Source organism: Mustela nivalis (genome assembly GCF_964662115.1).
Source record: "Mustela nivalis genome assembly, chromosome: 4".
Taxonomy (NCBI): domain Eukaryota; kingdom Metazoa; phylum Chordata; class Mammalia; order Carnivora; family Mustelidae; genus Mustela; species Mustela nivalis.
The window spans coordinates 161,543,774-161,571,545 of NC_139023.1; the positions used below are offsets into that span (position 1 = coordinate 161,543,774).

The 27,772-nt window shown below is 50.7% G+C and overlaps 2 protein-coding genes across 2 annotated transcripts; one reads left to right on the forward strand and one right to left on the reverse strand.

Annotated features, from left to right (window-relative positions):
• Window positions 1-1,930: 1,930 nt before the first annotated feature.
• On the reverse strand, window positions 1,931-7,607 carry POLR3D (RNA polymerase III subunit D). Its single transcript, XM_082729298.1, has 9 exons — window positions 7,216-7,607; window positions 6,830-6,999; window positions 5,913-5,956; window positions 5,160-5,311; window positions 4,876-5,000; window positions 4,520-4,688; window positions 3,898-4,163; window positions 2,892-3,044; window positions 1,931-2,731 (listed from the first exon to the last, which is right to left on the reverse strand). Exons 2-9 carry the CDS (start codon window positions 6,992-6,994, stop codon window positions 2,609-2,611), a joined length of 1,197 nt encoding a protein of 398 aa, XP_082585424.1. The 5' UTR covers window positions 6,995-6,999; window positions 7,216-7,607; the 3' UTR covers window positions 1,931-2,608.
• Window positions 7,608-16,367: 8,760 nt separating this feature from the next.
• PHYHIP (phytanoyl-CoA 2-hydroxylase interacting protein) lies at window positions 16,368-27,443 on the forward strand. The gene is made up of 5 exons (XM_082727855.1): window positions 16,368-16,698; window positions 20,234-20,427; window positions 21,653-21,827; window positions 23,483-23,600; window positions 25,290-27,443. The coding sequence occupies exons 2-5, from the start codon at window positions 20,263-20,265 to the stop codon at window positions 25,822-25,824; spliced, it is 993 nt and encodes a 330-aa protein (XP_082583981.1). The 5' UTR covers window positions 16,368-16,698; window positions 20,234-20,262; the 3' UTR covers window positions 25,825-27,443.
• Window positions 27,444-27,772: the final 329 nt, after the last annotated feature.

The following is a 27,772-nucleotide window of genomic DNA, read 5'->3' on the forward strand; positions in this document are numbered from 1 at the left end:
GCGGGGCTCGATCCTAGGACGCTGAGATCGTAACCTGAGCCAAAGGCAGAGGCTTAACCCAGAGCCACCCAGGCACCCCTGTTCACTTTAATTTAAAAACAACCCTATTAAGCGACTACTATTACCTCCTGTTTATAGAAAACAAATAAAACTGAACTTAGGGAGGCTAAGTAATTCTCCCCAAAATTACTGGTAGAGTTGGATTCAAATCCAAGCCTGGCTTTAGAGCCCACAGTGTCACTCTACTCACACAGTTAAAAAATGGACACGTCTACAGTTCTCTTGTTTAGAATCGTAACAAAATGCCTACACACAGATGCAGGTAGTAATAAATTTGCATACATTTGCACTCACACATATGAATTTGGACTTTAGGATTTTTCCTCCTGTTATTTGCGTTTATATGCTGGTAGGAACGTATGCTTCAGAGGCCTGGTCAAGAAAGCAGACTTGTTTCAACTTTTTCCCACACTTTCACTGATGACATCCATTCTGTGTATCGGGGATACTGAGACAGGTCCTGGGACTCTGATGCAGAGTCATTAACAGTCAATTCCCAAGATACCTGAAATGGAGAAAGGGAAAGTGGTACATGCTCTTCCTCAAGCCTTCCAGGGAGAGCTGAAGATGGCAAAATACCAAGGGTTAACAAGGCAGGGCCTTTGAACTAGCCCAGAAAAACAGAAACAGTGTTTCTGAACTGAAGAAACAGAAGAGAAACAGGACTGCAACAGAGGCCCAGTGGCAGGTTATCACCTCTCTAAAAGAAGAAAGCACCTGAGCCAGAGAACAAAGCTCAGCCTTCAACCAAACAGAACTTCCATGGTTCATATCTCCACAGAAGCCTTCTGTCCCTTACAAGGGACCAGAACAATCCGACAGATAGAGCGCACGTAAGCTCTTAACTACAGGAGGGGCAATGTTCAATTCCCCTCACAGCTGCTGGCTAGGCAGTTTGAGGGGCTCAACACAGGCAAACCACAGTCGTCATGAACAAAAATCAGACTCCATGGGACAGAAAGGTGAGGCTAAAGGAAGACATACCCATCTTAAATCTCCAAGTCAGGAGGAGGCAGTCTTCTTGAGCCTGTGTGGTCCATCGCTGTTCCAGAGGTGGCTGGCTAAGCTCACAGCAAAGGAAGCTATGACATCAGTCACATGTCTAATGACCAGACACTGCTACAGGCAGCTTTCTCTAACCTTTAAGATGTCTCCCACCATCGAAGTAGGAAAAAAACCCCAGTCCCGTGGACAGGGGATGAGGGAGAAGCTGCTCCTCCATGAATGGCACACTGGAAGGATCAAGAACATGATGATTTGGTAAAAAGAACAAGGTCACAGACCCATTAACTTAAAGGCCAACAGGGATTGTGATGCAGACCTGGTGATGGCAGGACAGGAGGGACAGGGGCACCTCTCGAATTCAAAGCTTTTGAAGTGGGAGGCCATCTGTCAAGCATCAAAGAAGCCACTATGCAATAAATCCCTAATCGTTGTCTTCCCAAGGTTGTTTTTTAGCAGTATTTGAGAGTGCTTCTAATTCTGAGTGCTCACAGGGTTCTGTTGGGAAATATTTAAATGGAAGCCAAGAATACCGCTAGTCATTGCAGGGCTTGGGGGTGGGGGATGAGTCCTGGCAACCCCTGCCCCGCCAATGTCTCCCAAAGGCAAATGTAGGGTGCTGGAAGGAGTCTCTGAATTCACCTCCAGTAGAACCTGCAGCTAGCACCTCACCGCACTGAACAGGAGGCACTTAGCTAAGAGTGTTCAAGAGAAAATGGGCAGAGCTGCCTGAACCTGTATCTTCAGAGCTTCTGGGCCCAGGGGAATGGCACGTGCAGTCAGGAGGCAGGGAGAGAGCAGCTCTAGACACGTCTTCTGAGAGATTCCTGGAATCTCTATTTTGTTTGAAAACAGACTCAGGCAAAGGGAAGGGAAACTAACATTTATTGAGTGCCCACTGTGTTTATCTGGCCTTGTGCAAGGAGTTTTCACCTACAGCATTCCACTTCATCCTCACACCAACCCTGTGAGGTAGGTATTATCCTCATTTTTGTCCCATAAGGAATATGAGGCTCAGAGAGGTTAGGTAGTTTGTCCAAGGTCGCACAGCTAGTAACTGATGGAGCTGGGATTAAGCACTGAGTCCCAGAGTCAAAAATTCTCTGCTCTCTCTCTCTCCAACAATGCTTCTTGGAAAAAAGAGAAGGGAGCAAAAGCAGCAACAGTCCTTACGCTTCCTACCCTGAGAACAAGCCAGTCAGCAAAAGGAGGAGCATGGACTTTCCCACAGACCTTCCCCTCTCTACCTGGGGAGGGTACAGTCACTCGAAGAGATAAGACATAAATATAAAAATAAATAGAAGAGACAAGTCCCCCAGCAGTGAGGATGTGCAGGATCCATGCTGTGGGAAGGCCACTGTGCCATTCACAGCTGCTGTGGGAGGGAGCCACGTGGGCTCTGTGGGGGAAACTGGGACAATGGCTGCCAAAGGCTGGAGTGGGTGGGCTCAACAGGCCCCTTCTGGGTCGCACAGATTTGAGAACAAAACGTCTGGAGCAGGCAGCAGCCGTGGGCACAGTCACCATCATCCTCCATCTGCTCATTTTACCGGTGTTTGTGATCCAAGAGGGACTCAAAATCGGGGGAACATACAAGTTTGTGCTTTATGTGTCCCAGGACCGTCATCTCACCAGTCCGACTGTCTCCAAGGCCCACGGACACAAGCTCCTGTCAATCAACAGAGACAGCGATGAGAACCGAAGCTACACGGCCTGTTACTCAGTCCTGATTTTCATGCGATAACCCCGAGAATGCTTCTCTCTTGGTGGACCCCTCAACACTCCTTACCTCTTAAGGAGCCCCTACTACTACCCTTACGGGCTCTCACCTGCAGAAAGGAACAGGTGGTTCCCATTGTCACGTCTAGAGTCACCTTGCCCAGGAGGAGCTGCACCTTTCCTGACTTGCGGATGAGCAGCTTGCCAACCTGACCCTCTGTCAGGTCAGCCAGGGTACACACATTCTCTGCCAGCCTGGCTTCCTGCGGAGAGAATCAGAAGACGGAAACAGGGTAAGGAGCTGTTTCCTCCATCCTCTATGAATGACACCTTTTCCAAAGGAAAGCATCAGCAGCAGAGGTTAGAATGAGCTCCTCCAGAGGACCTTTCCCCAGGGCTCCCTGCCATTGGCTGAATGACAAAACGCAAAGCAAACAGATCAACAAATGGACAAAATACTGGTAACTGCTCCGGTGGAGGGATGGTACATGAGCATTTATGTTCTCTCATCCACGTATGTTCAAAATATTTCATTATAAAAAATAAACATGCGGGGTGCCTGGTTGGCCCAGTGGGTCAAGCCTCTGCCTTTGGCTCAGGTCATGATCCCGGGGTCCTGGGATCGAGCCCCACATCGGGCTCTCTGCTCCACGGGGAGCCTGCTTCCTTCTCTCTCTCTGCCTGCCTCTCTGCCTACTTGTGATCTCTGTCAAATAAATAAATAAAATCTTTTTTTTTTTTTTAAGATTTTATTTATTTGTCAGAGAGAGGGAGAGCGAGCACAGGCAGACAGAATGGCAGGCAGAGGGAGAAGCAGGCTCCCTGCGGAACAAGGAGCCTGATGTGGGACTTGATCCCAGGACGCTGGGATCATGACCTGAGCCGAAGGCAGCTGCTTAACCAACTGAGCCACCCAGGCGTCCCATAAATAAAATCTTTAAAAAAAAAAAAAAGTAAACACAGACATGATAGGGGTTGAAATACAAAGCCCCAAGTCCCTTGTGGGTAGAGAGAACAACATTTTGGCTTTGGTGGTACACCTCTGCTTCCCCAAGAGCTCACTGTTTCCCTTCCTGGTGCCCCTGGCATTTTCACAGAGCTCACTCCTGTGCATACCCGGTCTTTCTCCTGCTTTATAACCACCATCTGGCCATCCTCGCTCTGCACCTCTGTCTTGATAGGCTTGATGTCCTGAGTAGGCGGCTGGCCAGGGAGCGTGTCTGGTAGCTGAAGGAATAGCAGCTCTTCTTCCTGGGTGAGGCTCAGCTCCCTGAGCAGCTCTGCCACAGATACGTCCTTTGGGAGGCCCGGGGTCTTTCTGGCTGTCCTGGGGGGAGCCTTGATCTTGGCCTCCTCCTCCTCATCTCGGGGCTCCTCTTTCACTGCCCAAGGTAACACAAATGGAAGGGTTATGAAGTGGCCATCTCATTGTACTCTTCCCTTCATCCCCCTCTGCTTCACTGTCACTCAGCCACGAAGTGGGAGGGAATCACTAGTTATGAAGAAAGATCCAGCAGTTGTGTGGCTTATTTAAAAAGGAGCATCTGAGGCTAGGCCCACAGATCCATGTCAGCATGAACCTTCTGAGAGTGAGAATTCAATGTCCCTGTTCAGGTCATGTATTTTATAGCCAGAATGGGAGAGGACCTGCTTATGAATCTGGGAGGCTCATTCTGGGAGTGGAGTCCTGGGGGGCAGCCACAGGGAAGGAGAGGAAACATTAATGTACACAGAGTACCTTTCACAACAGGTACATCCACCTCCATGTCCTCTTCCTTGGGGCCAGCCAGCCAAGGTTTAACATCTGGCTCTTCATTCTCTTCCTTAAAAAGCCACCCTGAGTGGGCCAGCGGCAGCTGCACAGGCATGTTTCGAGTGTCATTCCTCAGACCAGGGTCATCGATGAACTACCAGGGAAGAGTCAGGAGGTCACATGGTCTGGCTAGCATGCACACATACCTGGACTAAAGACCACCACAGCCTCTTCTGACTGAAGATTCTTGCTGTTCACAGGCTTCCAGGATATCAGAGAGCTCTTATTCCCCCAAGCCCGGTTCCCCAGAAGCCCATTCCTCCTGGCCGAGTGGTACCTACATCATCCTTCTCCAGCATGCGCAGGATCTGTTTCGTTTCTTCATCTGTCTCCCTCTTTTCTTTTTTGATGTTGATGATATGAGAAGGTCCCATGTCTGACACATCCACTGTCTTATCCCAGTTCCCTGTGGGAAATCATTCAGTTCACCAGAGGTACGGAAGAGGCCAACAGCAAGGAAAACTGAACTGGAAGCAGGGGACTTATACTGCCCTTGCCCTTCTCTTGGGCAGTCTGGACTGAAATCCACTGATTCCTTCCTCCCGGAACCCCAGAAGCTCTGTACCCTTTTTCTTCATCATTTCAGCTGGACCCTGCTCAAAGATGGAATGGGACTGGATCACTTCTGGACGGCCCCGGCCCCGTCCATGCCCTTCTCGCTGTCGGTCTCTATCCCTGTCACGCTTCTCCTTCTTGATGGTTACTTCTTCCTTGGGCCTGGAAAACAGAATGGAGTTAGGGAAACCACTCACTCACTCTACCTCAGAGAACTGGTCTTACTCTACCACACGACTCTACTCCACCTGAGTGGAGAATTAATGAGCTGTAGCAGAAGAAGCAGAATTAGACCCTAAGTCTAGCACCTTTTCTATTTCCTTGATGGGGCAGTGTCCCTTCAGTTTGCTTTACATTTTACCTTCTTGCTTAAGAATATGCATTAGAACTACAACTCAAAAACTGAATTATAGACTGCCCCAAAATGTGGACTTTTTAGTACTGCCTGAGAGCAAGAAGGTTGTAATACAAAAGAACGTAAGTGAAAACCTGACCCATTTTTTTGTCTAAACTAGTGCCTCTCAACTCTAGCTGTAAAAGATAATCATTCTGTTTCATTGCATAAAAGTAAAATCCACTATTTCTAGAGACGGACTTCCAGGCCATCAGTATTTTTTTGAACTTGCACATTAGAATCACCTGGAAACCAGGGTCCAAAAATCACTAGTGAAAAAAATTAATACACAAATTTAGATAATTATTTCCCAGAAGACCCAAAATCAGAGCAATAAGGCGAAAGTTTTTAGAAGGCCCAGCTACTTACTCTTCCTTGATTTTCCGACTGATGATATTTGGGGTGAAGGTTTTCTGAAATAAAATACGGGAGTCACTGATTTGGTAAGTTCTGATCCCAAAGTAGAGAGAAAAATGAACATTCTCAAAGGTCATTCTACCTTCCCCATGGTTGTCAATGATTTAAAGAGACAGACGTGTACGTAAGAGGGACAAACACCCTGTCTGGATAGCTGTGGGCTTACAGAACAGGGCACCAAAACCTATTCAAGGTAGCAGCCTCAGCTCTGCTCTCTCCAAGGAGAGCCCTGAACACTTTGAAAACCTATTTGTCTAATCTCACTTCCGGTCATCAAATTGCTATAGAAACCATAAGGTATCTCAGGGAAGAGCACTAGCAGCAAGGTTCAATTAGGAAGTCAGTCAACCAGCACTCCCAGACTGCCACCAGCATTTCCAAAGGCAAACAAGTCTTTGAAAACTGGCTGCTTTATGCTTCTATTACAGCGCCCACCCTTGGGGTTGGGATAAATTTTAGGGCTATACTTACATCTACAATCATAAACACAACAGAAAAGGACACAGAGCCTCCAATGTCCTGCCTAGGATTCATTGCCTGCTGGCCTTCATGGGTTTCTTAAAAGTGTCCAAAACACATTTAAAAAAAAAAAAAAAAGGTAAATAAGCCCTGCTCAAGTTGCTTGGGAAATAATTAGGATTCTCTGCCCTTCAGCCATCTCTGAGAACCAGGTCAGCATCCCGCACCCAGTATCTGGACCTGAAGGTCGGCCAACTCCCTAGAATGTGTCAGCAGAAGTCTGGGGGCGAGTTTCGTTAGGCCCAATTCCAAGCCTGGCACACGGTAGGCCCTACGTGAACATCAGCTGAACCCCAGGGTCCCGGAATTCAAGGTAGCAGGGTTTCTTTAGAAAGGTGCCATCGGGGTACCTTCTTGACTCCTCCAAGGGTGAGGTCCCTGGAGCGGATGGAGGGAAGGCGACCTGGAGTGAGTGGAGGCGCCGGTCGCCGCCCGATAAGCCCCCGTCCCCCAGAGAGGAGGGGGCGGGGACCTCCCGGAGCACTCGGCTCGCCCGCAGCGTTTCCTTGCGACATTTTGCCTGGGAGAAAGGAAGGAAAGGGGCAACAAAGTCACTCGAGGGGGCGGATACACGGACCCTGGGCGGAACCCCACCCACGTGGCCTCTCGCCCTCCCAGTCAGTGCGTCCCTCCTTTCCACGTGGCAAGACTCCCCGGACCACCCAGTCAGAGCCCTTGGCTCGCGCTCAGCCCAGGCCCCAGGCCAGGCACGAGGCAGAGACGCACCCCTGCGTACCCGGGATGTGGCTCCACACCACGCGCGTCCCGACTTCACCTCCTTCGCGGCCCGCAGAACGCCCGAGGTCTCTGCGCCCGGCGGAAGTCTGCGTGGCAGGGCCCGAGCGCCGCCATCTTGCCGCGGGGCGGAAGTGAGGTCGGTGGGCGGAGCCGGGCCACAGTATTTATCCGGCGGCGCCTCGCTCCCCTCCGCCTTCTCTTCCCGGTTCTTCCCGGAGTCGGGAAAAGCTGGGTTGAGAGGGCGAAAAAGGAAGAGGGGTCTGGTCTAGGTTACGCTGTGGTGCAGCGCTCGGGGGTCTTGGCCCGAGCCAAGGGGCAGAGGCGCCCAGCTCCGAGTCCGGGGGCTGTAGCGGCTGCTACGACCCAGCAGAGGGATTCGCCGTGGCGGAACCTCTTGGAGCAGTGGGGTCGCGGCTCGGCTCGGCGCGGCGCGGCGCGGCTCGGCTCGGGACGGGGCGAAGGCGAGACCCGGAGTCAGAGTTGAGTAGGCCTAGGCCCAGCCGAGCTGCGTCTGTGGGCTCGATGATGACCTTGGAGTGGTCACTGTACTCTGTCTGGGCTGTGGCCTCGCCCTCGCTTGGTGGTCCTTCCCTTGGGCTGCTGGTGGGATCCTGGGGTGGGGCTGTGGGCGCAGCGGTGGGGCACTCGCCCTCAGCTCCTGACTACTTACCTTTGCGTGCACCCACGTTCCAAGCCCTGAACCCGAAAAACGAAGTTTGCTCCTTTGGGAGGGATGAATTTAAAGAACTTTCATGGTGGCTGCGACATTTGTAATTTAACATAAAAAATGCCTTTACTGTTCTCCCTAATCCCAAACCATGTAAAAACCACGTAACATTGCCGAGAGTTTGAGGGGATGAAAACATTTCTGCTACAATTCCACATAGAATACTACTATTAAAACTTTTGTAATATATTGCAATCCCCTTGTTGAGCTGTCATATTGTACCACAATTTTGAATCCTCCCTTTTGAAATAACATTTCTCTGTTGCTGCATCTAATGAGTAATTCTTGGGTCTATGTCATGATTTGCCTATTTTCCTATTTGGACACTTAGATTGTTTTCCCCCACTGCTGCTGTAAATAACGCTGTAGTGAACATCTGGTGCATTAAAGGTTTTTTCTTCTTTGGATTATATCCCTAGGACAACTTTTCAGACTTGTGATAACTGGCCAAGAGAAGATGTACTTTATTTTTTAAGTAAAATTTTTGAGAAAATAGATCACATGCAAGGCTTTTTTTTTTTTTTTAATTTTAGAGCGAGAAAGAGAGGGAGAGCAGGAATGTGCAGGGAGAGGGGGGAGAGAAAAATATCAAGCAGACTCCACGCTGAGCTGAGCACACTGACCCCCACGCTGGGCTTTATCTCATGATCCTGAGATCATGATCTGAGCGGAAACCAGGAGTCAGATGCTTAACAGACTGTCTCCCAGGTGCCCCAGATGCACATGTGGTTTTAAGAAATAATACAGAGATCTCAATTTTTTTCCAGTAGAAACATATCCTAAAACTATAGTACAATATTGTACACTATAGTACAATATTGTACAATATTGTACTATATTCAGTGTTCAACCAGAATATTGACATTGATACATTAGAAATATGAAACATTTCCATCAATGCAAAGATTTCTTTTAGTTGTCTTTTTATAGCCATACCTCCCTCTTTCCGCCCACCCCTGGCAACCACTAATCTGTTCTTCACTTTCATACTTTTGTTATTTCAGAAGTGGAACTCATTCAAAAATGGAATCATACAATATTTGACTTCTTGGGATGGCTTTTTTCACTCAGCATAATTCCCTTGAGATTATCCAAATTGTTGAATGTATCACTAGTTCATACCTTTTTATTACTAAGTATCCATGGTTTGTTTAATCATTTGTTCTTTGAAGGACATCTGGGTTGTTTCCAGTTTTTGGCTCCATTATGAATAAAGCCCCTATGAACATATATGAGACGGTTTTGTTTTTTACAAAGATACCTATTCATTATAGAAAATTTGGAGAAATTTAACAAACACCCAGAAGCAAATGAAAGTCATCCATTACATGCTTGAAGTTATTTTCCTAGGCATGTAGTTTTTAAAAATTGAGATGCTTTACGCAAGGTTCAATAATCTGCTTTTGTTTCTCCTAACAATAAACTATAAATATCTTTGAGTTACTGAATATTCTTTTAAATTATCATTTTTAATGGCTAAATAGTACTCTACATTGCTGTCTTGCACCATAATGTCTTTAACCAGTTTCCTGTTAACCAGGAAACCAGTTTCCTTCCTGCAATGCTGATTGGATTTCTGCAAAATTTTTCACCCCAACAGGACAAGAGGAGAGAAGACTTAAATCAAGACTTCCATCTTTAACATTTTGGGGCTTGCTTCCTAACAACAATTACTATAATTTCCCATTAAGAACATTCTCCTGTGTTCCCTCTAATTAGGCTAATATACCTTTGGCACCATTCTTTCTTCCATCTTTTTCTTCCTCTACTTCTACTTCTTCTTCTTTTTCTAGAGAGGGAGAGACAATGTGCACCCACGTTGGGTTGAGGAGGTGAGGTGAGGGAGGGAGAGAGAGAACGTCCAGCAGACTCCTTGCTAAGGGCAGAGCTGCAGGCTCGGCACAGGGCTAAATCTCATGACCCTGAGATCATGACCTGACCTGAAATCAAGAGTCAGAGGCTTACCCGACTGAGCCACCTAGATGCCCCACACTATTCTCTTTTCTTCCTTTCCTTGCTCTAACATCTCCCTCTCTATTTTCTTCCAAAGGCTATATTCTTTCATCTCACCTCAAAAGAAACTGGTAAATCCTTACTAGCTGAACCCCATGTCATCACATCTGTGACTCTAGCAGATCTTAATTGTCATTAATAACAGTTTATTTCTACATATTCATAGTAAAGGTGATCATCTCATTGTTGTCTCATTGATTAATGAAATTAATAAACTCTTAAGAGCAAATACAATTAGTTGTTGCTGTTGTTGGTTCCAAAAGCAGAATTCAGAAGATGTAAAAAGATTCTGTAAAAAAACTGTTTCTATGAACTCTTGTTGGGCATTGGGAATACTAAATGAATAAGGAACTGTTTTGAATATGTATCAGTAGAAGAAAAGGAATGTGTGGTATGAAAATGCTATCCAAGCTCAAGCCATTACATGTTCTCTCTGAGTAATTTCTCCTGATTTGTTTGCATCATTTTGCAGGCCATTATTTGTTGGTTCCTCCTCGTCTCCTTGACCTTAACACTTTGGAGAGCCCTTGGATTCAGTCCTCAGAACTCTTCCCTTTTTTCTTTATACTTACTCCTTTGGCCCTGTTCAGTTTCTTGGCTTCAAACCCTGTGCTGAATGCTGATAATCCTCGGCGCCTATCTCAATATGGACCTCTCTGAACACCAGATGTGTATTTCCACCTATCCGCCCCTTCCACTTGGATGTCTACAAGACATCTCAAACCTATGTCCACATCCAAACTTTTGATCTCCCTCCTCAAACTGCTTTGAAATGTTCCCCATCTCAGTACATGGCATCCCTCAGGCTGCTCAAGTTAAAAAAAAAAAATTAAGATTTTATTTATTTATTTGACAGCAAGAGGGGGATCACAAGCAGGGGGTGTGGAAGAGGGAGAACCAGGCTTCCTGGCGAGCACAGAGCCCGATGTGGGACTCGACCCCAGGACCCTGGGATCATGACCTGAGCCGAAGGCGGACGCTTAATGACAGCCACCCAGGCACCCCTCAAGTCAAACTTTTGCAGTTATTCTTCACTCCTGTCTTTCTCTCATGTGATGCATCCAGTGCATCAGCTTTTCCAGATATATCCAGAATCTTACCACTTCTCACCACATTTACTGACATGCCATCCTGGGTCTGACCACCATATATATATATATATATATGTCTGTGATTATTTTAATAGTCTCCTAACTGGCCTCCCTGCTTCCACCTGGGTCCCATCAGTTTAGTTGCAACATAACATAACTAACATATTTCACATCAGGTCACGTCTCTGCTCTTGACTTCCTAGAGGCTTCCCATTTCAGAGTAAAGATCAGAGAGTTTAGACTGGTCTACAGAGCCCTACATAATCTGTCTACCTACCTATCTACCCACTGTCTCTCTGTCCTTAACTCCTACCACATGCCTGTCACTCACTCTGCTCCAGCGGCACAGGTTCCTTGCAGCATCAAGGATACTGCAAGGGTCAATCCGGGATGCTCCCTTTCAGAGCCTCTGCACCAGCTACCTGGAATGCCCTTCCTCCATGGAATTCTTTTTTTTTTTTTTAATTTTATTTATTTATTTGACAGAGATCACAAGTAGGCAGAGAGGCAGGCAGAGAGGGTGGGGGGGGAGCAGACTCCCTGCTGAGCAGAGAGCCCAATGCGCCAAATCCCAGGACCCTGGGATCATGTCCTGAGCCAAAGGCAGAGGTTTGAACCCACTGAGCCACCCAGGAACACCCTGCCCGCCATGGAATTCTGCATGGCTCTCCTCCCCTCCTCAACCAGTTTTTTTTTTTTAATCCCAAAGTCACGTTTTCAAGAAGGCCTTCTCTGATGGTATTAAAACTTGTAACCTCCCCCATGACATTCCCTATCCCTATTTACTGACTTCTTTTTCTCTACAGCGCCATGACCTAGTAGACACCATAGTTTATTTGCCTCTCCATCTTCTTCCCACCAGAAAGTAAGCCCCGTAGGAGTAGGGACTTCTTTTCCTCCTCCCCTGCAGTATCCTCACTGCCTGAAACAATACCTGACACAGAGTCAGCACCCAATAAATTTTTGTTGAATGAACAAATGAATTCCAGGCTGCGTTGAGACCAAGTAGCGAATCTGGATGTGTATTAGAGAAATAAAAAGGGTAGATTGTTTCCAGGTGGATTATACAAGTGATTGAAGTTTAGCATGGCTGAGGTAAAAGCCAACCTTGCATTGCACGTCTGTATGTCTTCTCTGTAGGTTCTTTACGTGCCAGTTGCTTATGTGTACTAAGTAAAGTAAATGCTGAGCGAGTGGAGGGAAGGCTTTGAGGCATGATGGCAGTTTCTGGATCCTCAGCATTGAAGTCTTGTCCCTGAGATCTTGCTATGAAGTGCCCAGTGGTATTCCATGCCTTCTATGTTGTGCTCTTCCCCTTCAGGTACAGCTCAGTGACTATGCCAGTCTTGTGGATTCATCCTATTGGTCCCTCCACTTCTCACAAAGCTGGTGATTCTTTCTTCATTGTTCTTGGGCTTTGTGCCTTGAAGTTTCTCTTTGCCCTTCCAGTATTTCATTAGTGTCTCTTCATAGCTTTTCAGGGTGCTTAAATATAATTCAGCATTTTTCCCGCCTTAAAATTGTTAAATATTTAAGTAAAAGACAGCTAGAAACACTTGAAAAGTTCAATGGAGTGAGAGTTGGAAGAGGTCTAATATAATTTCAAAATGATAAAGCAAATAAGCACCAAGAAATCCATACGTTCTTACACACAGTCACTGCACTTTCCTGTCACTGCCAACACATTGTAAATGAACAAAGTGGTTTTTATGAGCTGTCTGGATGTGTCTGCATTCATTGGCTCTTGAGATCCTTACACTTAGCTCAACCATGGGGAAATACACGTAAACATCTTGAGTCTATAAAATTTACAAACAATATTAAGACTGTAGGTCTTTTTTGCTTACAGCTTCTCTCTATTGCCTCACACTCTATATTTGCTCTATGTCCTTCAATCATGAAGAATCCAGCCCTTGTACTCAGACTTGAATTAGAATCAAGTTTTACATCTTATGGGCTGAGTCTCATTTCCCACCACCAACCCTACTAAGATAAGCTTGAAAGGTCCACCTCTCAGGGCTGTGGTGAGAATCCCATGCCTAGGGTCTTGGTGCTTAAGAATAAAATAATAAAATTAACAATAATAATAAAATAGTTTTTGTTATTATTGTAATCATACCCTGGATATAATATTAAATATGGAAACTTCCAAGCATGCACAAAAGTGCAGAGGATAGCTTATTGGATCTCCAAGTACCCAGCTTCAAGAATTATCTACCCATGCTAATCTTGTTTCATCTGTCCATCTCATGCCCCTCCAGATTATTTTATTTTTTCCAGATTATTTTTAAATAGTCACGGATACCATGTCACTCACTCATAAATATTATAGTATGCATCTCTGAAGGATATTCTTTTTATTTTTTATTTTATTTTTTTTAATTTTAATTTATTTATTTGAGAGAGAGAGAGAGAAAGCATGAGAGCAAGGAGGGTCAGAAGGAGATGCAGACTCCCTGCCAAGCAAGGGGCCCCAATGAGGGATTTGATCCTGGGACTCCAGGATCATGACCGGAGCCAAAGGAAGTCGCCCAACCAACTGAGCCACCCAGATGCCCCAGGATATTCTTTTTAAAAATAACCATAAAGTATCTTTATCAGAGTATCATTCTTAAATACTATCAAATACCCCCTTAATATTCAAATTGCCCCACTGTCACACAGGGTTTTCTTTCTTTTTTTTTTTTTAAGATTTTATTTATTTATTTGACAGAGATCACAAGCAGGCAGAAAGCCAGGCAGAGAGAGAAGGGGGGTGGGAAGCAGGCTCCCTGATGAGCAGAGAGCCCGACACGGGACTTGATCTCAGGACCCTGGGATCATGACCTGAGCCAAAGGCAGAGACTTAACCCACTGAGCCACCCAGGCACCCACGGTTTTCTTTTTTTAATGGTTTAAGTATCCAAATAAGGTCTATACCTTTGAATATTTTATTGGAGATATAATTAAGGTGTGGCAGTTTTTGCTGTAAAAACGTCCCTTGCAGTGTTGTTTAGAATGGAGAAAATGTAAAATAATCATAGTAGCGTAGGGGATTGGTGTGTGATCTGACAACAGAACATACTCAGCAATTTAAAACAATACTGTATAAAGACTATGTCATGAACAGAAAAGGTATCAGTAAGTGAAAAAGGCAGGTTACAAAACAATATTTACGCTTTCTATTTTTGTTATTAAAATATGTATCTGAATGGTGGGGGAAATGAATGATTTTAATTCTCCATTCAATTTTAGAATCAAAATTTCTCATCTTTTTATAGTGATCATGGATTCCTTGTGTAATAAAAAGCTATTAAAAATAAAAATGCAGCAGAAGGGTATCTTGGCGGTTGTCTGGTTTCATACAGAGTTAGTTCTATTTGGGTTGTGAAGCTTTCTCCTTACCATGTGTTCTCTCATGTGATCTAAGGAGAAGTCCTCAGAGACAGGAAGCAGCAAAAGCCCTGAAGGGGTCTGTGGCTTCCCCGGAGGCTATCACACTGTTCCATAGAAGTGCATACAGATGGCTACTGTTCACCCGTGGGACACATGATCTCATGCGCCCTCCGCATGCCATCCTGGGAAGGTGGGAGGCAGAGGTGTGCTAGGACACGTCTTCCTCTTAAGCAGGGAAACCGAGTCACAGAGAACCTGACTTTTCCTCACACTACCCCTCAAGGTAGTTGTGGGGCTAGGTTTGGGTCCAGATGTCCGGCGCTGGCCGTAACCAGGAGATTACGTTTTGCACCCCTTCAGAATTGCGACATTTCAATGTAGGTGTGCGAGGGGCGGGACCTAGGTAAATTGGCTGAGGCAGTGCTTAATCCTGTCTCAGTGTACTGCACCACACTGCATTCTGTGGTTCAGGATCTGACCAGACTTGCTTGGGTTCTCCACACCCACCCAGGGAAGAATTGGCGTCTGCTTGTCCTTGCTCTCTGTAAAATTTTCACATTATGTCCACTGTCACCTCCTCTAAACTTTGCTTCCTGCTAATGTCCGCAGCCCCCAAGTCCCTCTCGGTGAGTGTCCCTTGCACTCAGTTCATGCCTTCTATGGCATACTGAGCCCTCAGGCAGGAGCTGAGAGGTCTGTCCTTGACTCCTGCCCCAAGCCCTCCCCACCCCCCACCCCCCACCATGCTTCTGCTTCCACGGTCCCCTCTTGGCTGTGCTCTGCCTGGACTCAAGCTGGTTTTGACTCCTCCTTCTCTGAATCCCTATCTGTACCCTGCAATTTAGTTGTATATTTCTTATTCTCTATGTCCACCTCCCCCCGCCCTCAACAAAGACCGTGGGCTCCTTGCAGGCAGACACGAGTAATAATGATGGCAATAGTTCTGATGGGTCACTGGGCCCTTCTTGTGTACCAGCCCCACAGCTGAGTGATTTACACAATTTCTCTTTTAGTATTTATTATCTCACTCAGCAGATGAAGAAATTAAAGCTCTGAGAGGTTGAGGAACTTGTCCAAGATCACCCAGCTAGAAAATGATAGAACAGGAATTTTAACCATATCTGACTATAAAGTCCGTGCTTTTCCACACTGTGCATACTTTGTCACTGTTGGTTGTTTGATTCAAATTTCCTTGAGTGCTCTTCACAGCGGCATCCCTGGGGTTTTCATGTGGTGGTAGAAAAGCCTCCTGTCAATAAGAAAGCTGATAGTATTCTCCCAAGCCCAGATGGTTGGGATGAGAACACTCCAAGATCTCTGTGTGTTCTTCCCACCCCCACTTTCTTGCCTCTGCACACCCTTCTCTGCCCCACAACCTCTCTCTCTCTCTCTCTTTCTCTTTCCTTTCCCTGGGGACAACTGAGCAGCCAGAGGACTCTCCCTAGATGATTGAGGATCGTCAGCGGGTCTAACATCTTGTGATAGCTTTGGTAAGAAAATGGAGCCATGGGTCAGCCAGAGTCCCCGAGGAGAGAATCCAGACTGAAGACCGAACCCCCATACCACATCTGGACCCTTTCCCATCAACAGCTCCCCTTCCCTTCCCCGACTCAGAATCCTTGTCTGGGGACTCCAAAGCCTCCGGGCTCAGCCCCACCCCTCTCCCAGCATCCTAAAGTTTGGGGGCTGCATTCAAGTGAGAGATTTCCAAGTCGAGGTGTGTTGGAGAGACTTCTGAGGGCAGCTTGTCCTGCAAGAACAGGGAAAAGTGGCAGCCACCGCCGCTGTGTCTGAGGACATTAGCGGAGCTTCCTGAGAGACCCTCTGCCCTTTCCCCTCCCACCAGTCCAGGGAGCGGGGACCAAGCTTGCTTATTGTCACCTGACGCTGGGCAGCCACTGATCCCATTGGTGGAGCCAGATTCGGTCTGGCTCTCTCGTTCTTTCTCGCCTTCTCTGCCTCTCTCTCTCTCTCTCTCCTCCACGCTGCTTTGATTTCGCTCTTGCCTCTCCTTGCACTCGGCTGGGAACATCGCCTCTCTGGGGGCAGCAGCCGTGCGTGTGCTGCAGAGCCAGGCGGGAGCTGCCTGCGGGGCATGGAAGAAGCCTCTTTGGCAGCCTCGAGAGGAGCGAGAGGAGCGAGAGGAGCAAGCGAGCGCCACTGCCTGTGACCCAGGCATTGCCGCTGCCCCTCTCCCTGGGGAGAGCACATCCATACAGAGGTCTCTCCCTTCCCTCCCTTCCAGGTCTTCCTCCGCAGAGCCCGGTGGAGCCAGGTGAGTGCGCGTCCTCCCCAGAACATCCCTCTGTCAATTCTGAGAGCGACTCAGGTGGCAAGGGGCTAGGAGCTGGGGGCAACAGGGGCCTGCCACCGTCCACGATGCCCACCTAGGTCGCCAGGGCCAACGACCTTGTCCCCTGTCCCCCAGGGCCTTGGCAAAGGGATTAACAGCTGGATCCAGTCCCCTGGGGCACCACAGTCAGTCACCCCGTGACCATTCTGCTGCAGTCAGCTATGCCAAAGGGGACAGCGGGGAGGGGGTCAATGTCCCCCCGGCCGGTGGGGGGCCTTTCTGGAAGGGCATGGGCAAGGGCTGTTGGTGTGTATAGCACGTAGGCATGCTTGCGAGGAGACTGGAGGTTTGCTTGCGTAGATAGTTCTGTATGCACGCACTTCTGCTCTCGTGTGGGCTTCCGCCGCTGGGGGGCCTGTTTAGGGACATATGTTTCTTGTACACGTGAGCTATGTGTGTGGGGGCTTACTTCTCTGAGTAGCCTCTGGGTTCCGGGGGTGGGGGCAGTGTGAGGAGGTATATTTATGGAGTGGACATATCCTTGTCATGTGTGTGGGAGGACATGGTGAGGGAGGGATTGCATGTAACTAAAGGGTTTCTATGTGGGGACGGGCAACTCCGGAGCAGAAAGGGGTAGGTAGGTGGAGAGTGTAGGCAGAAGCCACTGTCTGTGCGCAGACCCACGTAGCTGTGCAAACCTGTTGGCATGTGGAGGATCGGGGCTGGCAGAGTGTGGCTAGGGACAAACCAGATTTTCAAAGTCTGGCTCTCTGAGCCTGAAGGAGATTTGAGAGAAGCTACCGGGATCTGGGTGGGGGTGGACACGTGTGTGAGAGTGTATGTGTGTGTGCAAGCCGGCATGTGAGTTGAGTGCCTTGTGTGGAGGAAGCACAGGTGCCTATTGGCGCCCGTGGCTTTCTTTTTTTTTCCCAAATATGGCTTGCGACTAGGTGTGCATGCATATGTGCGTGTGTGAGCCTGTGGACTTCAACATGTGTGGGTCTGGGTGGAGGCATGACAGGGAAAACTGGGGGACATTCTTAGACTGTGGAAGGTGGTGGAGGCACCTGAGTGCATAGGTGAGTGCGTGGGAGCGAGGCTTTCTGAGGAGGTGTGAGCAGCCCTTGTGTGGCAGGTGTGGGTGGGCACATTTGGCGCATGTGTGTGCGTGCGTGTATGTGTGTGCACTCATGGGCCTGCCTGTGTGTGGGTGTGTAAATGCTTGTCTTGGCAGCGTGGGTGTTTCTCAGGTGCTGTCTCAACCTGTCCCTCACACCCTGACGTTCCCCAGGCACCTGGACTTGGAGAACTGGGGCTCACACCCACCCTCGGTCCACCCTGGCTTTGCTGTTCTCCCAAGTGTCACTCACGACCACTCTCCCAGGCTAGCACAGCGGGAGTAATCTCAGTGCTGCTAGAACTGTAGAAAGGAAACGATGAGCCAGCTCCTGGAGTCTGCACCCCCCCCCCCAAAAATGGCTGCTCCTCTCTCTGGGGGAGAGTCTGAGGAGAGGAGTACTGAGGCAGGAATAGGTGCCCACCTGTCCGGTAGGCAGAGACTGAATCTGCTGTGGATGGGAGGTGGTCACTCAGGCCCTCTGTAGGGTAGGAGTGTGTCTGTGTTGGGGTGTGTGTGTGTGTGTATCTGTGTGTCTGTGTGCATACGTGTGTCTCCCTGGGAAGCTCCTCACTGGAAGCCCAGAGCATACCAAATCCCCGTCTCCACATCTGTCCCCATGAATTATAAACTGGTTTATTGCACAGTTGTTTCACAATCCTATCCTGCTTTATTTTGAGATGGACCTGGTAGCACCCCCGTGCTTGTTTATCACAGGACTCCCTGCACACAAGCCACCGACGTGTGGCTGAACTTCATGACAGGTAGGCTTAGGGTAGGAACCCAAGATCAAACTCAGGCTCAGGGGGCATCCTGGAACAGGTAAAAGCCATCACCCATATCCTTCCCTCTGTGCCTGCCACTCAGGCGCCCACGGATGAATTTAGCCCACCAGGCTCCACAACAGGCTTTAACTGACAGGCAAGTGTGGGTTGGATCTTCTGGAAGCTATAAATAGAAGTACCTGCTTTTGAAGGCACGAGGTACCCTCACCCTTAGCACCTGGGGAAAAAGAGGAGAAGAAGCAGAAGGGGGAGAAAAGGAAACAACATTCCAGAAACCTGAGGTGTGCTGGGATGGGGCTTCAGAAGGAACCAGGAAGGCACGAGCTCCACTGGGCACTAAGCAAATCGCCGGGAGCAAGTCCAACCCACATTCATGTTCTTGTCCCAGAGACAGTCCCGCCCCTCTCCCTGCCCCTCTCCCTTCCCATCCTGTTACCCCAGAGCTCATGAGCCAGGTCACAGTCAAGGCCAGCGTTAGCTCTTGCTAGCTAAAGCACAGGTGAGCGCCAGTGGTATGGTCCTCTGATCCCTGAAACAGCAGCCCGGGTGGAAGCAAAGAGAAAATGTAGTTACTCAAAAGGAAAAGACAGAAGAAGAAAAATAACAGTAAATCCATGTGCACCGACCCATATACATATGCCATGCACATCACACACATATCTTGCACACACACTCACATACACACACACACCCACACACATAAGGGGACACAACCTTTGCTCAATGACTAAGAGTCTGGGCTCTGGAGTCAAATGTGAGTTCAAATCACTTCCTAGCTGCATGACCTCTAGCATCTCGGAATCCCCCCAACCTCAGTGAACCCATCTGTAAAATGGGGATAATAATAGTACTTACCTATGGTGAGGCTTGCTTGAGATGATGTTTGGGCAATTATCACCACAGATCGACCTGTTGTGGATGGCAAAAGTAAAACGAATTATTCAAACGAGTCGAGCAACAGAGGATCAGCTGAGAGGAAAGAGTGACAGTTGAAAAGTTGGGGGCGGAAGAAGAGCTATGGCCTGTGCTGGCCCCTCCCGCCACAGTATATCCATGTGCATCTCCGTGGCGCTTGGACTCCCAGCCTTGCATCTTGGCAACCCTCCCTGAGTCACCCTGAGGGAGGAGGGAGGTCTGAGCCCAAGCGGCCTGGCACCCTTGGCCTCTTGGCTACTGGGGCCCTCTGCCCACCTCAACCCTCACGCTGGTCTCCTCAGTGGGTGCTTCCTGTCTCTCCTACACCGCCTCATACAGTTCTCTCCACCCCCACTCCCTTCTCTTTTCACGCCTGCTGGCTGAGGGCCCCCCCCTCTGCTCCATCTGCTGCGAATCTGTCCTGTCGGCGTTTGCAGCATTCCCACTGCCTTGGCCACCTGTCAGGTGCCGTCTGCTCCGCAGACCCCTCTGAGGAGAGCCAAGAGCCCCCCCAGGGGGGACACCCCATCCCACCCTTGGTCCTACTCCTCTATCTTCCCATGCACTCTTCCCATCTGATGTGATGAGGCGGGTGCAGTCAATGGATTCCCAAGGTTCCAGTTTGCAAAGCATGTTGGGAATGAGACATTCCAGAAAACTCTGGTGGGGAGGAACGGGCTAATTCTTCCTCTCCCCTCAGTCCCCACAGGAGCCAAGCCAGAGGGGAGCATGGAGCTGCTGTCCACGCCCCACAGCATCGAGGTCAACAACATCACCTGTGACTCCTTCCGCATCTCCTGGGCCATGGAGAACAGTGACCTGGAGAGGGTCACCCATTACTTCATTGACCTTAACAAGAAGGAGAACAAGAACTCCAACAAGTTCAAGCACCGGGTGAGTAGAGGGTGCCCAGAAGGCCTCTCGCTCATACCCCTCCTTGAAGGAGGCAGGGTAATGGAGTGCTGTGTGGTGATCGTCGTGAGTCAGACAGGTCTGGTTCAAACCCAGGCTCTTTTCAGTGTGGAAACTTAGGAAAGTTATTTAGCCTCATTGAGCCCAAGTCCCTTCACTGGTAAAAACGGAATAAATGTGAGCCCCCACGGGCCTGTGAGAGGCATCCGTTAGGTAATGTTCACATGGTGTCTGGCTTGGGGCCCAGCTACCGGGAACACCATGATCGGCCTCACGACGGGGCCTTCAGACGGGGTGGGAAAACCTGAGGGGGGCCACAGACACCACACCTGGGGCTGGCGTCTCAGGGAATGACAAAGCCGCTGACTCAGGAAGCAGCTTTGTTGTTGACTGTGTGGGCGACACAGGCCATGGAAGGACTGGGGCTCTTTGCTTGGTCCTCACTGACCCCTCTTAGACTGCTGTGATCCTCTCGGGCCCCGGCCCTCTGGCCTACTGGTGGCTGGGTTGAGGAGAGCAACATGGCCGAGTCCTCCGCTGGCTGGGGTGTCCTTTCCCTGGGTTAAAGCCGGTGTGGGGGTGGGTGAGAGGAAGGCTCCCATCTTCTCACATTGGCAGAGGGGAAGGGGGAAGAATGAGGTGGGAAGGAGCTGGTTCCCACGACGACTGCATCATGTGGGTTACTCACCCTCTCTCTCTTTGGAACTGGCTCTCCCTATCTGGGTGTCTTTTGGCAGGCCAGTTGCCACGGTGACGTGAATGTTCAACACCACCCCCTTAACCCTCCCCCCCCACAAAGAATAAGGCATATTTTCCCTTCCTCCCTGGCTCTCAGCATTTGCTGTTGCCGTGGAGACGGCACTGCAGTGTGCAGAGCTCTCGAAGTCTCCCTCGAAAACGGAGGTCTCAACGTCCTCAACTTTTCGGCCTCCACTCCCGTGGCCTTTCTCCTTAGCTCCCAAGAGAATGGGCATCAGGGGGCATTACGGAGGGGTGGAAGCTGGAGGTTATCTGTATGGCCTTTCCAATGGCCACTGCTTGCTTCCGCAGGAAAATGGTGGCCAGGGCACCGAACCATTGAATCATGGAGATTTTGGCCCTCCTCAGGCAGCCTAGGGGCTGGCTGGGGAGCGTGAGGCCTGGCGGAATACCAAGGTTGGGAGTGACCCCCTCTTTGACTCTAGGTTCTCTGCATCCCATTTCTCAGGATGTCCCCACCAAGCTTGTGGCCAAGGCCGTGCCACTGCCCATGACCGTGAGAGGCCACTGGTTCCTGAGCCCCCGCACGGAGTACAGCGTGGCTGTGCAGACGGCAGTGAAGCAGAGTGACGGGGAATACCTGGTATCTGGCTGGAGCGAGACGGTGGAGTTCTGCACCGGGGGTGAGGCCCTGCTCTCCCGCTGCTTTGACACATCAGGCTTAGTTAGGGTCAGGAGGGGGCTGTGCCTTAGCCCTGCAGCCGCTTATGAACACCTCCTGAGGGCACAGGACTTTGGCCGACAGGGCGGCCCCCATGGACGAGACCCACAGGCGTCAGACCCCGGACAAGCCTGCGGTCTGACACAGGAGGCCGACGTCAGGGCTCCTAGTCATGTTGGCAAAACCACTTCCATACAGGGATGTCCTTCTTCTCTGGCTCGGGGCAAACATACTGTTTTGAATTGTGATAAAATATACATAACACAGAGTCTCCCATTTCAACCAGTTAAGTGTGTGGGTCCGTGGCGTTAAGTCCGTTCACAGTGGTTGTGCGACCAATCTCTAGAACATCTTCCCTAGACCCTCTACATGACAGCTCCCCTTCCCTCCTCACTTCAGCCCCTGGCAACCACCATTTCACTATGTGTCTTCCGAAGCTATGACTATTCTTGGTATCTCCTGTGAGGGGAATCATGCAGCATTTGTCCTTCTGGGACTGGAGCGTTGGCTCTGTCATTTTACTCAGCATCCTGTCCTCAAGTTTGGTTCATCCGTGTTGAGCATGTGTCAGAATGTCCTTCCTTTTTAAGACAGAATAATAGGCCGTTGTATACGTAGACCACACCTCGTTTATCCATCATCGGCAGTCATGGACAGTCAGCAAGTAGGAATAATAATAATAATAATAATAATCCCATTTGCTCGTCTCAAGTCTCCACTTAGCCAGGGAACATGACCCCTGTTCAGAGGTCCTGCAAACCCTCTTAGCAGAATTTCGTTGGCAAATTCCAGCACGAATAAGCGCCAGGCTTATGTATCCATACCGGGTCGTGGATGACCCGGGATCTGCCCCACAAATAGTCCACTCTTTTGGTGTCCACAGTGAGAACTGCTCCAGATCTCTCTCTGTCACAAGGAAAGGGCAGGGAATATTCCTAGCCCCAGGCTTCTGAGGCGGCTGGCTTCATCCTCTGCCAGGGCCCATGCCCTAAGTCTCCTTGACTTGCCATTCTCTTTCAAGCAGTGCTTTTCCTTAGCTCGGCTGTAAAGCCCCACTCTGGGGTGCTCTTGCTCCCTGCGGGGATAGCCTCTTGGTTTACTCCAGAGCCCCACCCGCAGTGGGGAGCTGGGGATGGCTGCGGTCCAGTCCCCACTCTTTTTGCCAAACCCAGCACCCTGGCCAGGGCTGCATCTGCAAAGGAGGAAAGGGCACCTTTTTCTAATCTGTACAAAGGCCCTGTCTTGGTTGGCAGCAGCTCTGCCTGGACCCCAGGACTCCTCTTCACATGAACATGGCTGGGGATCATGGCTCCTGGGCCCCCTGGTATGACTTTGTAACTGGGCAGCCCCTGCCCCTTTTGGACTCAGCGAGCCTAAGCCTTTGGCAATGGGAGGGCAGAGGTGATGAGGACAAACAGCATCCAGTTGTCCATGTTCCCAGCTGGGGCCCCTGGCCTGCTCCTATGTGGTCCAAGTTGCTGGGACTATTTGGTGTCCCCTGTTGCTCTGAGGACAGGGGTGGGCTGACATACTCCATGTGCAGTGGGCAAGTGTCGGGGTGGGGCGAGGCTGTGATACCCATCCTGACCCTGGGCTTACCAGCTGGAACTCTTGCAGATTACGCCAAGGAGCACCTGGCGCAGCTGCAGGAGAAGGCTGAGCAGATCGCAGGCCGCATGCTCCGCTTCTCTGTCTTCTACCGCAACCACCACAAGGAGTACTTCCAACATGCCAGGTACAGCGTGGCCGCCGCAGGACCCCGGTCTTGCTTTCCACCCTGCCTCTCTTTTGCCTGGAGGGTCCTGGCTGTCTCATGTCATGCCTACCTTGTCACTGCCAGCCCCTCCTAAGGAGACCCTATGATCTCTTACCCCAGGCTGGCTGCTGTGGGGACAGCTGGCTGCTGAGGACTGGGCTCCAGGGAAGGAAAGGGCTCTCGGGTTGGGGATGCTATGGGGAAACCATGGTATCTGGCCTGGGTGAACAAGATCTTGGGTTTGCTCTTTCTTTGGGACAGTTCCTTTCACTGGGTTCTGATGCCAAGAGTCAGCTGTCTTTCCAGTTCAGGCTCTGGGTCCTAGGGGAAGGTGGTGAGGGGAGCACAGGGTGAGAGGATTCTGTGCATGAATGGTCTTAGTTTTCAAGCTGTGTACTGTGGAGCCTGGAGGCTCCAGGGAGGTGTTGCAGGGCATTTTAGGTGGGTAATGAGGGGTTGTGGGGGAAGTCAGGGGGAGGCTTGGTGGTCCCCACACCTGTTGTTCAACTGAAGCAGCTTCAATTTCATTGCCTATCGACTGCCTATGTATAATATCCTTTGGGAATGAGAGGGGCTCTGTCGTCCAAAAATATGTGATCCAATTGATGATCTGGTACAACCCACCCAGCCTACAGATGGGGAGCCCGAGGCTCAGGGAGACAGTAAGTCATCAGTCACCTGAAACATCCAGGATGCGACAAGGGTGAAGCTGTCTGGGGCTGCCCATCCCCCCAGGCCTGCTGACACTGCTCCAAGTCTATGCCCTTCTAAGGCTGGGCTAGGGCAACCTGCTAGTCTTACTGTCTTTGTCAGTACATTCAGCTGGGGTGGGGTGCTCCCACCCTACCCCGGTGTGGCAAGGAGCTAGTGGGGTCTTTGGTTTTTGTACTAAAGAAGAGAGGCAGCAAGGTGAATGGTGAGCACGCTGGCCCAGTTCCAGCTCCTCTGTCAGCAAGCAGGCAAGAGAGGGAAAGTGCTCATATGTGCCAGGATGTAAAGATGAATAAAGGACAGAGTCCCCCTCTTGAAAATCTGAGAGTCTATCAGTGGGACAGTACAGACAGACGAAATGTAAGAAGTACGTGTGATTGTTGGGTAAAATTCAGTGTCTGCACACAGTAGGCAGTCAAAGTTTTGTGGAATAAAAGTGCCTGATGTTCCTGGAAGATTCTGGAGAGGAGGGGACATCTGTGCGGGGCCTGGAAGGATGATTAGGAGTTTACCGGGCCAGGTGAAGACAGGTGGGAAAGGCAGTCCAGGCAGAGGGAAGAGCACTCACTGCAAAGGCACAGAGGCAGGAAAGTCGGGGTTTGTGTGTGGCTGGAGGATGTTACTTGTGGGAGTGGGGATGGGGGGAGGTGGGGTCAGAAAGACCAGATCTTGATGCCCTTGCTTTTCATGAAAGCTCCATCAAAGGGTTTTAACCTGGGGAGTGGTAGGTTCAGACCTTTCCTCTATGAAGGAGTGGGTTGCATCAGCCCATCTCCAGGGCTCTCCCCGATCTCAAATTCTGGAATGTTCTATTTGCGATGGACGGAGGCGGCAGCTGGTGGGAAAGCTGGGAGCCGTGCTGGCTCCTTTCTCAACCACACATAGCAGCCAAGGCTCAACCCAACTAACCAGCAGCATTTTCTCTTTCCTTTGGCATTTTTCCCCTGGGATGGGTAGGACCCACTGCGGGAACATGCTGCAGCCCTACCTGAAGGACAACAGCGGCAGCCATGGCTCTCCAACCAGTGGCATGCTCCATGGCGTCTTCTTCAGCTGCAACACAGAGTTCAACACAGGCCAGCCTCCTCAGGACTCCCCCTACGGCCGCTGGCGCTTCCAGATCCCCGCCCAGCGCCTCTTTAACCCCAGCACCAACCTCTACTTTGCGGACTTCTACTGTATGTACACAGCTTACCACTATGCCATCCTGGTGCTGGCCCCCAAGGGCTCCCTGGGGGACCGCTTCTGCCGTGACCGCCTGCCCCTCCTGGACATTGCCTGCAACAAGTTCCTGACCTGCAGCGTGGAGGATGGGGAGCTGATCTTCCGCCACGCCCAGGACCTCATCCTGGAGATCATCTATACGGAGCCCGTTGACCTGTCCCTGGGCACCCTAGGGGAGATCAGCGGGCACCAGCTCATGAGCCTATCCACTGCTGACGCCAAGAAGGACCCCAGCTGCAAGACCTGCAACATCAGTGTGGGCCGCTAGGGACTCCTGGGGAGCTGGGGGGCTAGGGAGAGATGACAGGCAGGGTGGCGATGGGTGGCATAGGTTCAGGGAGCTGGCTTTCTCTCCCCTGCCCCCCGCCCCCTCCACGCCACGGCCTCCCCCTTTCCCACCCCTTGGTGTTAGAGGTAACAGAGGGTGTCCCCTTGGTAGGCGTGGCCTATTCACCCCCCTGGTGGACTTGGTAACGCTTCTTAGCCTCCGTAGGTTGGTGGAAGGAGGGTAGATTTCCGGAGATTTCCCCGTTCCTGGTTTCCCTCAATCCTGCTGTTTCTTGCTTCTTCCCAGCCTCCGTCCCATGGAAACTTACAGCCTGGGGGCTGTAGCTGAGCAGCCACCCGGGGCCAGAGCCCACGTGTTGCTTGCCCGCCCCCAGAGGCACTGCAGAGAGCTGCCGGGCGCTCGTCTTTAGCCCCGCCCACCGCACTCAGGGCCAATTACAGAATACCCCTCCCCTCTGTGCGGGTCCCGGGGGCTGCTGACTCCAGGCCTGGCCCTTTTCCCTCTCTATACATAGTCTCCTGCACCGCTCTGACCACCAGCTGCTCCTTGACCCCCAGCACCCTCTTCCTGCATGGGGAGAGCTGTCCTTCATCCCCCCTTCTCCACCTGCCCTCTAGAAAGGGGCCCTCTTTTTCCTCTTGGCTTTGGGGGCTCCGAGCTGTTGGGACTTTTCCTTTCTCGTCTGGAGATGCTGTATACCCCAGCGTATCTTCTCCTTCTCCCTTGCTCAGAGCACTGAGGTCTGCAGTAGCAGCCACTGGGGTCGAGGAGGGGGACAGAGACCCCTGAGACCCAGAGGTACCCCTTCTCAGTCGGAAGTGGGCCGCCTCCTGCCCTGAGGGGACCCGGTGTGGAACTATAGTTGCAGGGTTTCCGAAGAGCCCTGGCACTCCGCCTGACTGTGCGCTTTGCTCGCTCTCTCTGCCGCGGCGCCGTTTCTGCACTGTGCCTGTGTGTGATCTGGACTGTGGCTTCCCTGCCACCGCACCTCACGCCCCGCCCACTGGCACTGTCTGCTCCCCACCGCGAGCCTGTTGGCGGAGAGCCCCTTCCCTGGGGAGTTCTTGGAGAAGTCTTCCTGGGCCTCCCAGCGTTTTCGCCTATCTCCTACTTTGGTACGGGTCATAAAGGTGGTGAGGGTGGACCCCTGGGACAAGCAAAGGGGGTGGGGGATGGCGGGTGGAGGTGTGGATGGAGGCAGCTAGCTGTTTGGGAGGATGGTGGAGGTGAAGTCAGGCAGAGGACTCCAGCCCCCACAGTGACATCCAGATTTCTGTAGTGAAGTACAGAAGGGGCCAGAAGGCCAACAAGGCCATATCTCAGTAAGGGCGCAGGTGGGACAGCTGGTCGCCTCTTGTGTAGCCACAGGGAGTGGTGTGGTCAGCTGTCTCCATGGCATGAAGCAGGTCTGGAGGCCCTGGGAGATGCATGGAGGAGAGGACATGGGCCCCCGGGGCCTTTTCCCCCTCCGCTGACTGTGTTGCTGTGGGGGGGTGGCCCTCTGCTCTCTCCTGGCCCTGTTGTCTGCTCTGAGCTGGGGGCACACCCGCCTGTGTTGTGCTTGCGACCGTGCATCAATAAAGCGCCATGGCCCGAGAGCCTGACTCTCTGTGAGCTCTGGGAGGGGTGGGCAGTTGTACAGTCACAGAGGAACTCACCCAGGGACGTCCCCCAGGACGAGACATCTGGAACCATCTCTGAGGGTGTTCCAAATCTTGCTGCAGGAGGCAGGGCTCAGAAAGCAGAGCTGTATCTCTAGCTTGGAAGGGATTTTGGAGGTCTTTTGGTATTCCCCTGAACTTTGCAGAAGGGGAAACTGAGGCCTCTGAGAGGGGAACCTGGGGCAGTCTGGAGACATAACCAAGGTCCCCTGTTTGGAACCCTTCCCCATGCAGCAGCCTGCCACTGCGTCAGACCCAGATGCTGC

Coding starts and splice junctions, on each gene's coding strand:
- POLR3D (XM_082729298.1), bottom strand. CDS start 6,994: ATGTCGCAAGGAAACGCTGCGGGCGAGCCGAGTGCTCCGGGAGGTCCC. Junction 5,957..6,829: donor CCCTTGGAGGAGTCAAGAAG/GTACCCCGATGG, acceptor ATTTTATTTCAG/AAAACCTTCACCCCAAATAT. Junction 5,001..5,159: donor TGAAATGATGAAGAAAAAGG/GTACAGAGCTTC, acceptor GATTTCCCACAG/GGAACTGGGATAAGACAGTG.
- PHYHIP (XM_082727855.1), top strand. CDS start 20,263: ATGGAGCTGCTGTCCACGCCCCACAGCATCGAGGTCAACAACATCACC. Junction 20,428..21,652: donor CCAACAAGTTCAAGCACCGG/GTGAGTAGAGGG, acceptor CCCATTTCTCAG/GATGTCCCCACCAAGCTTGT. Junction 21,828..23,482: donor GGTGGAGTTCTGCACCGGGG/GTGAGGCCCTGC, acceptor GAACTCTTGCAG/ATTACGCCAAGGAGCACCTG.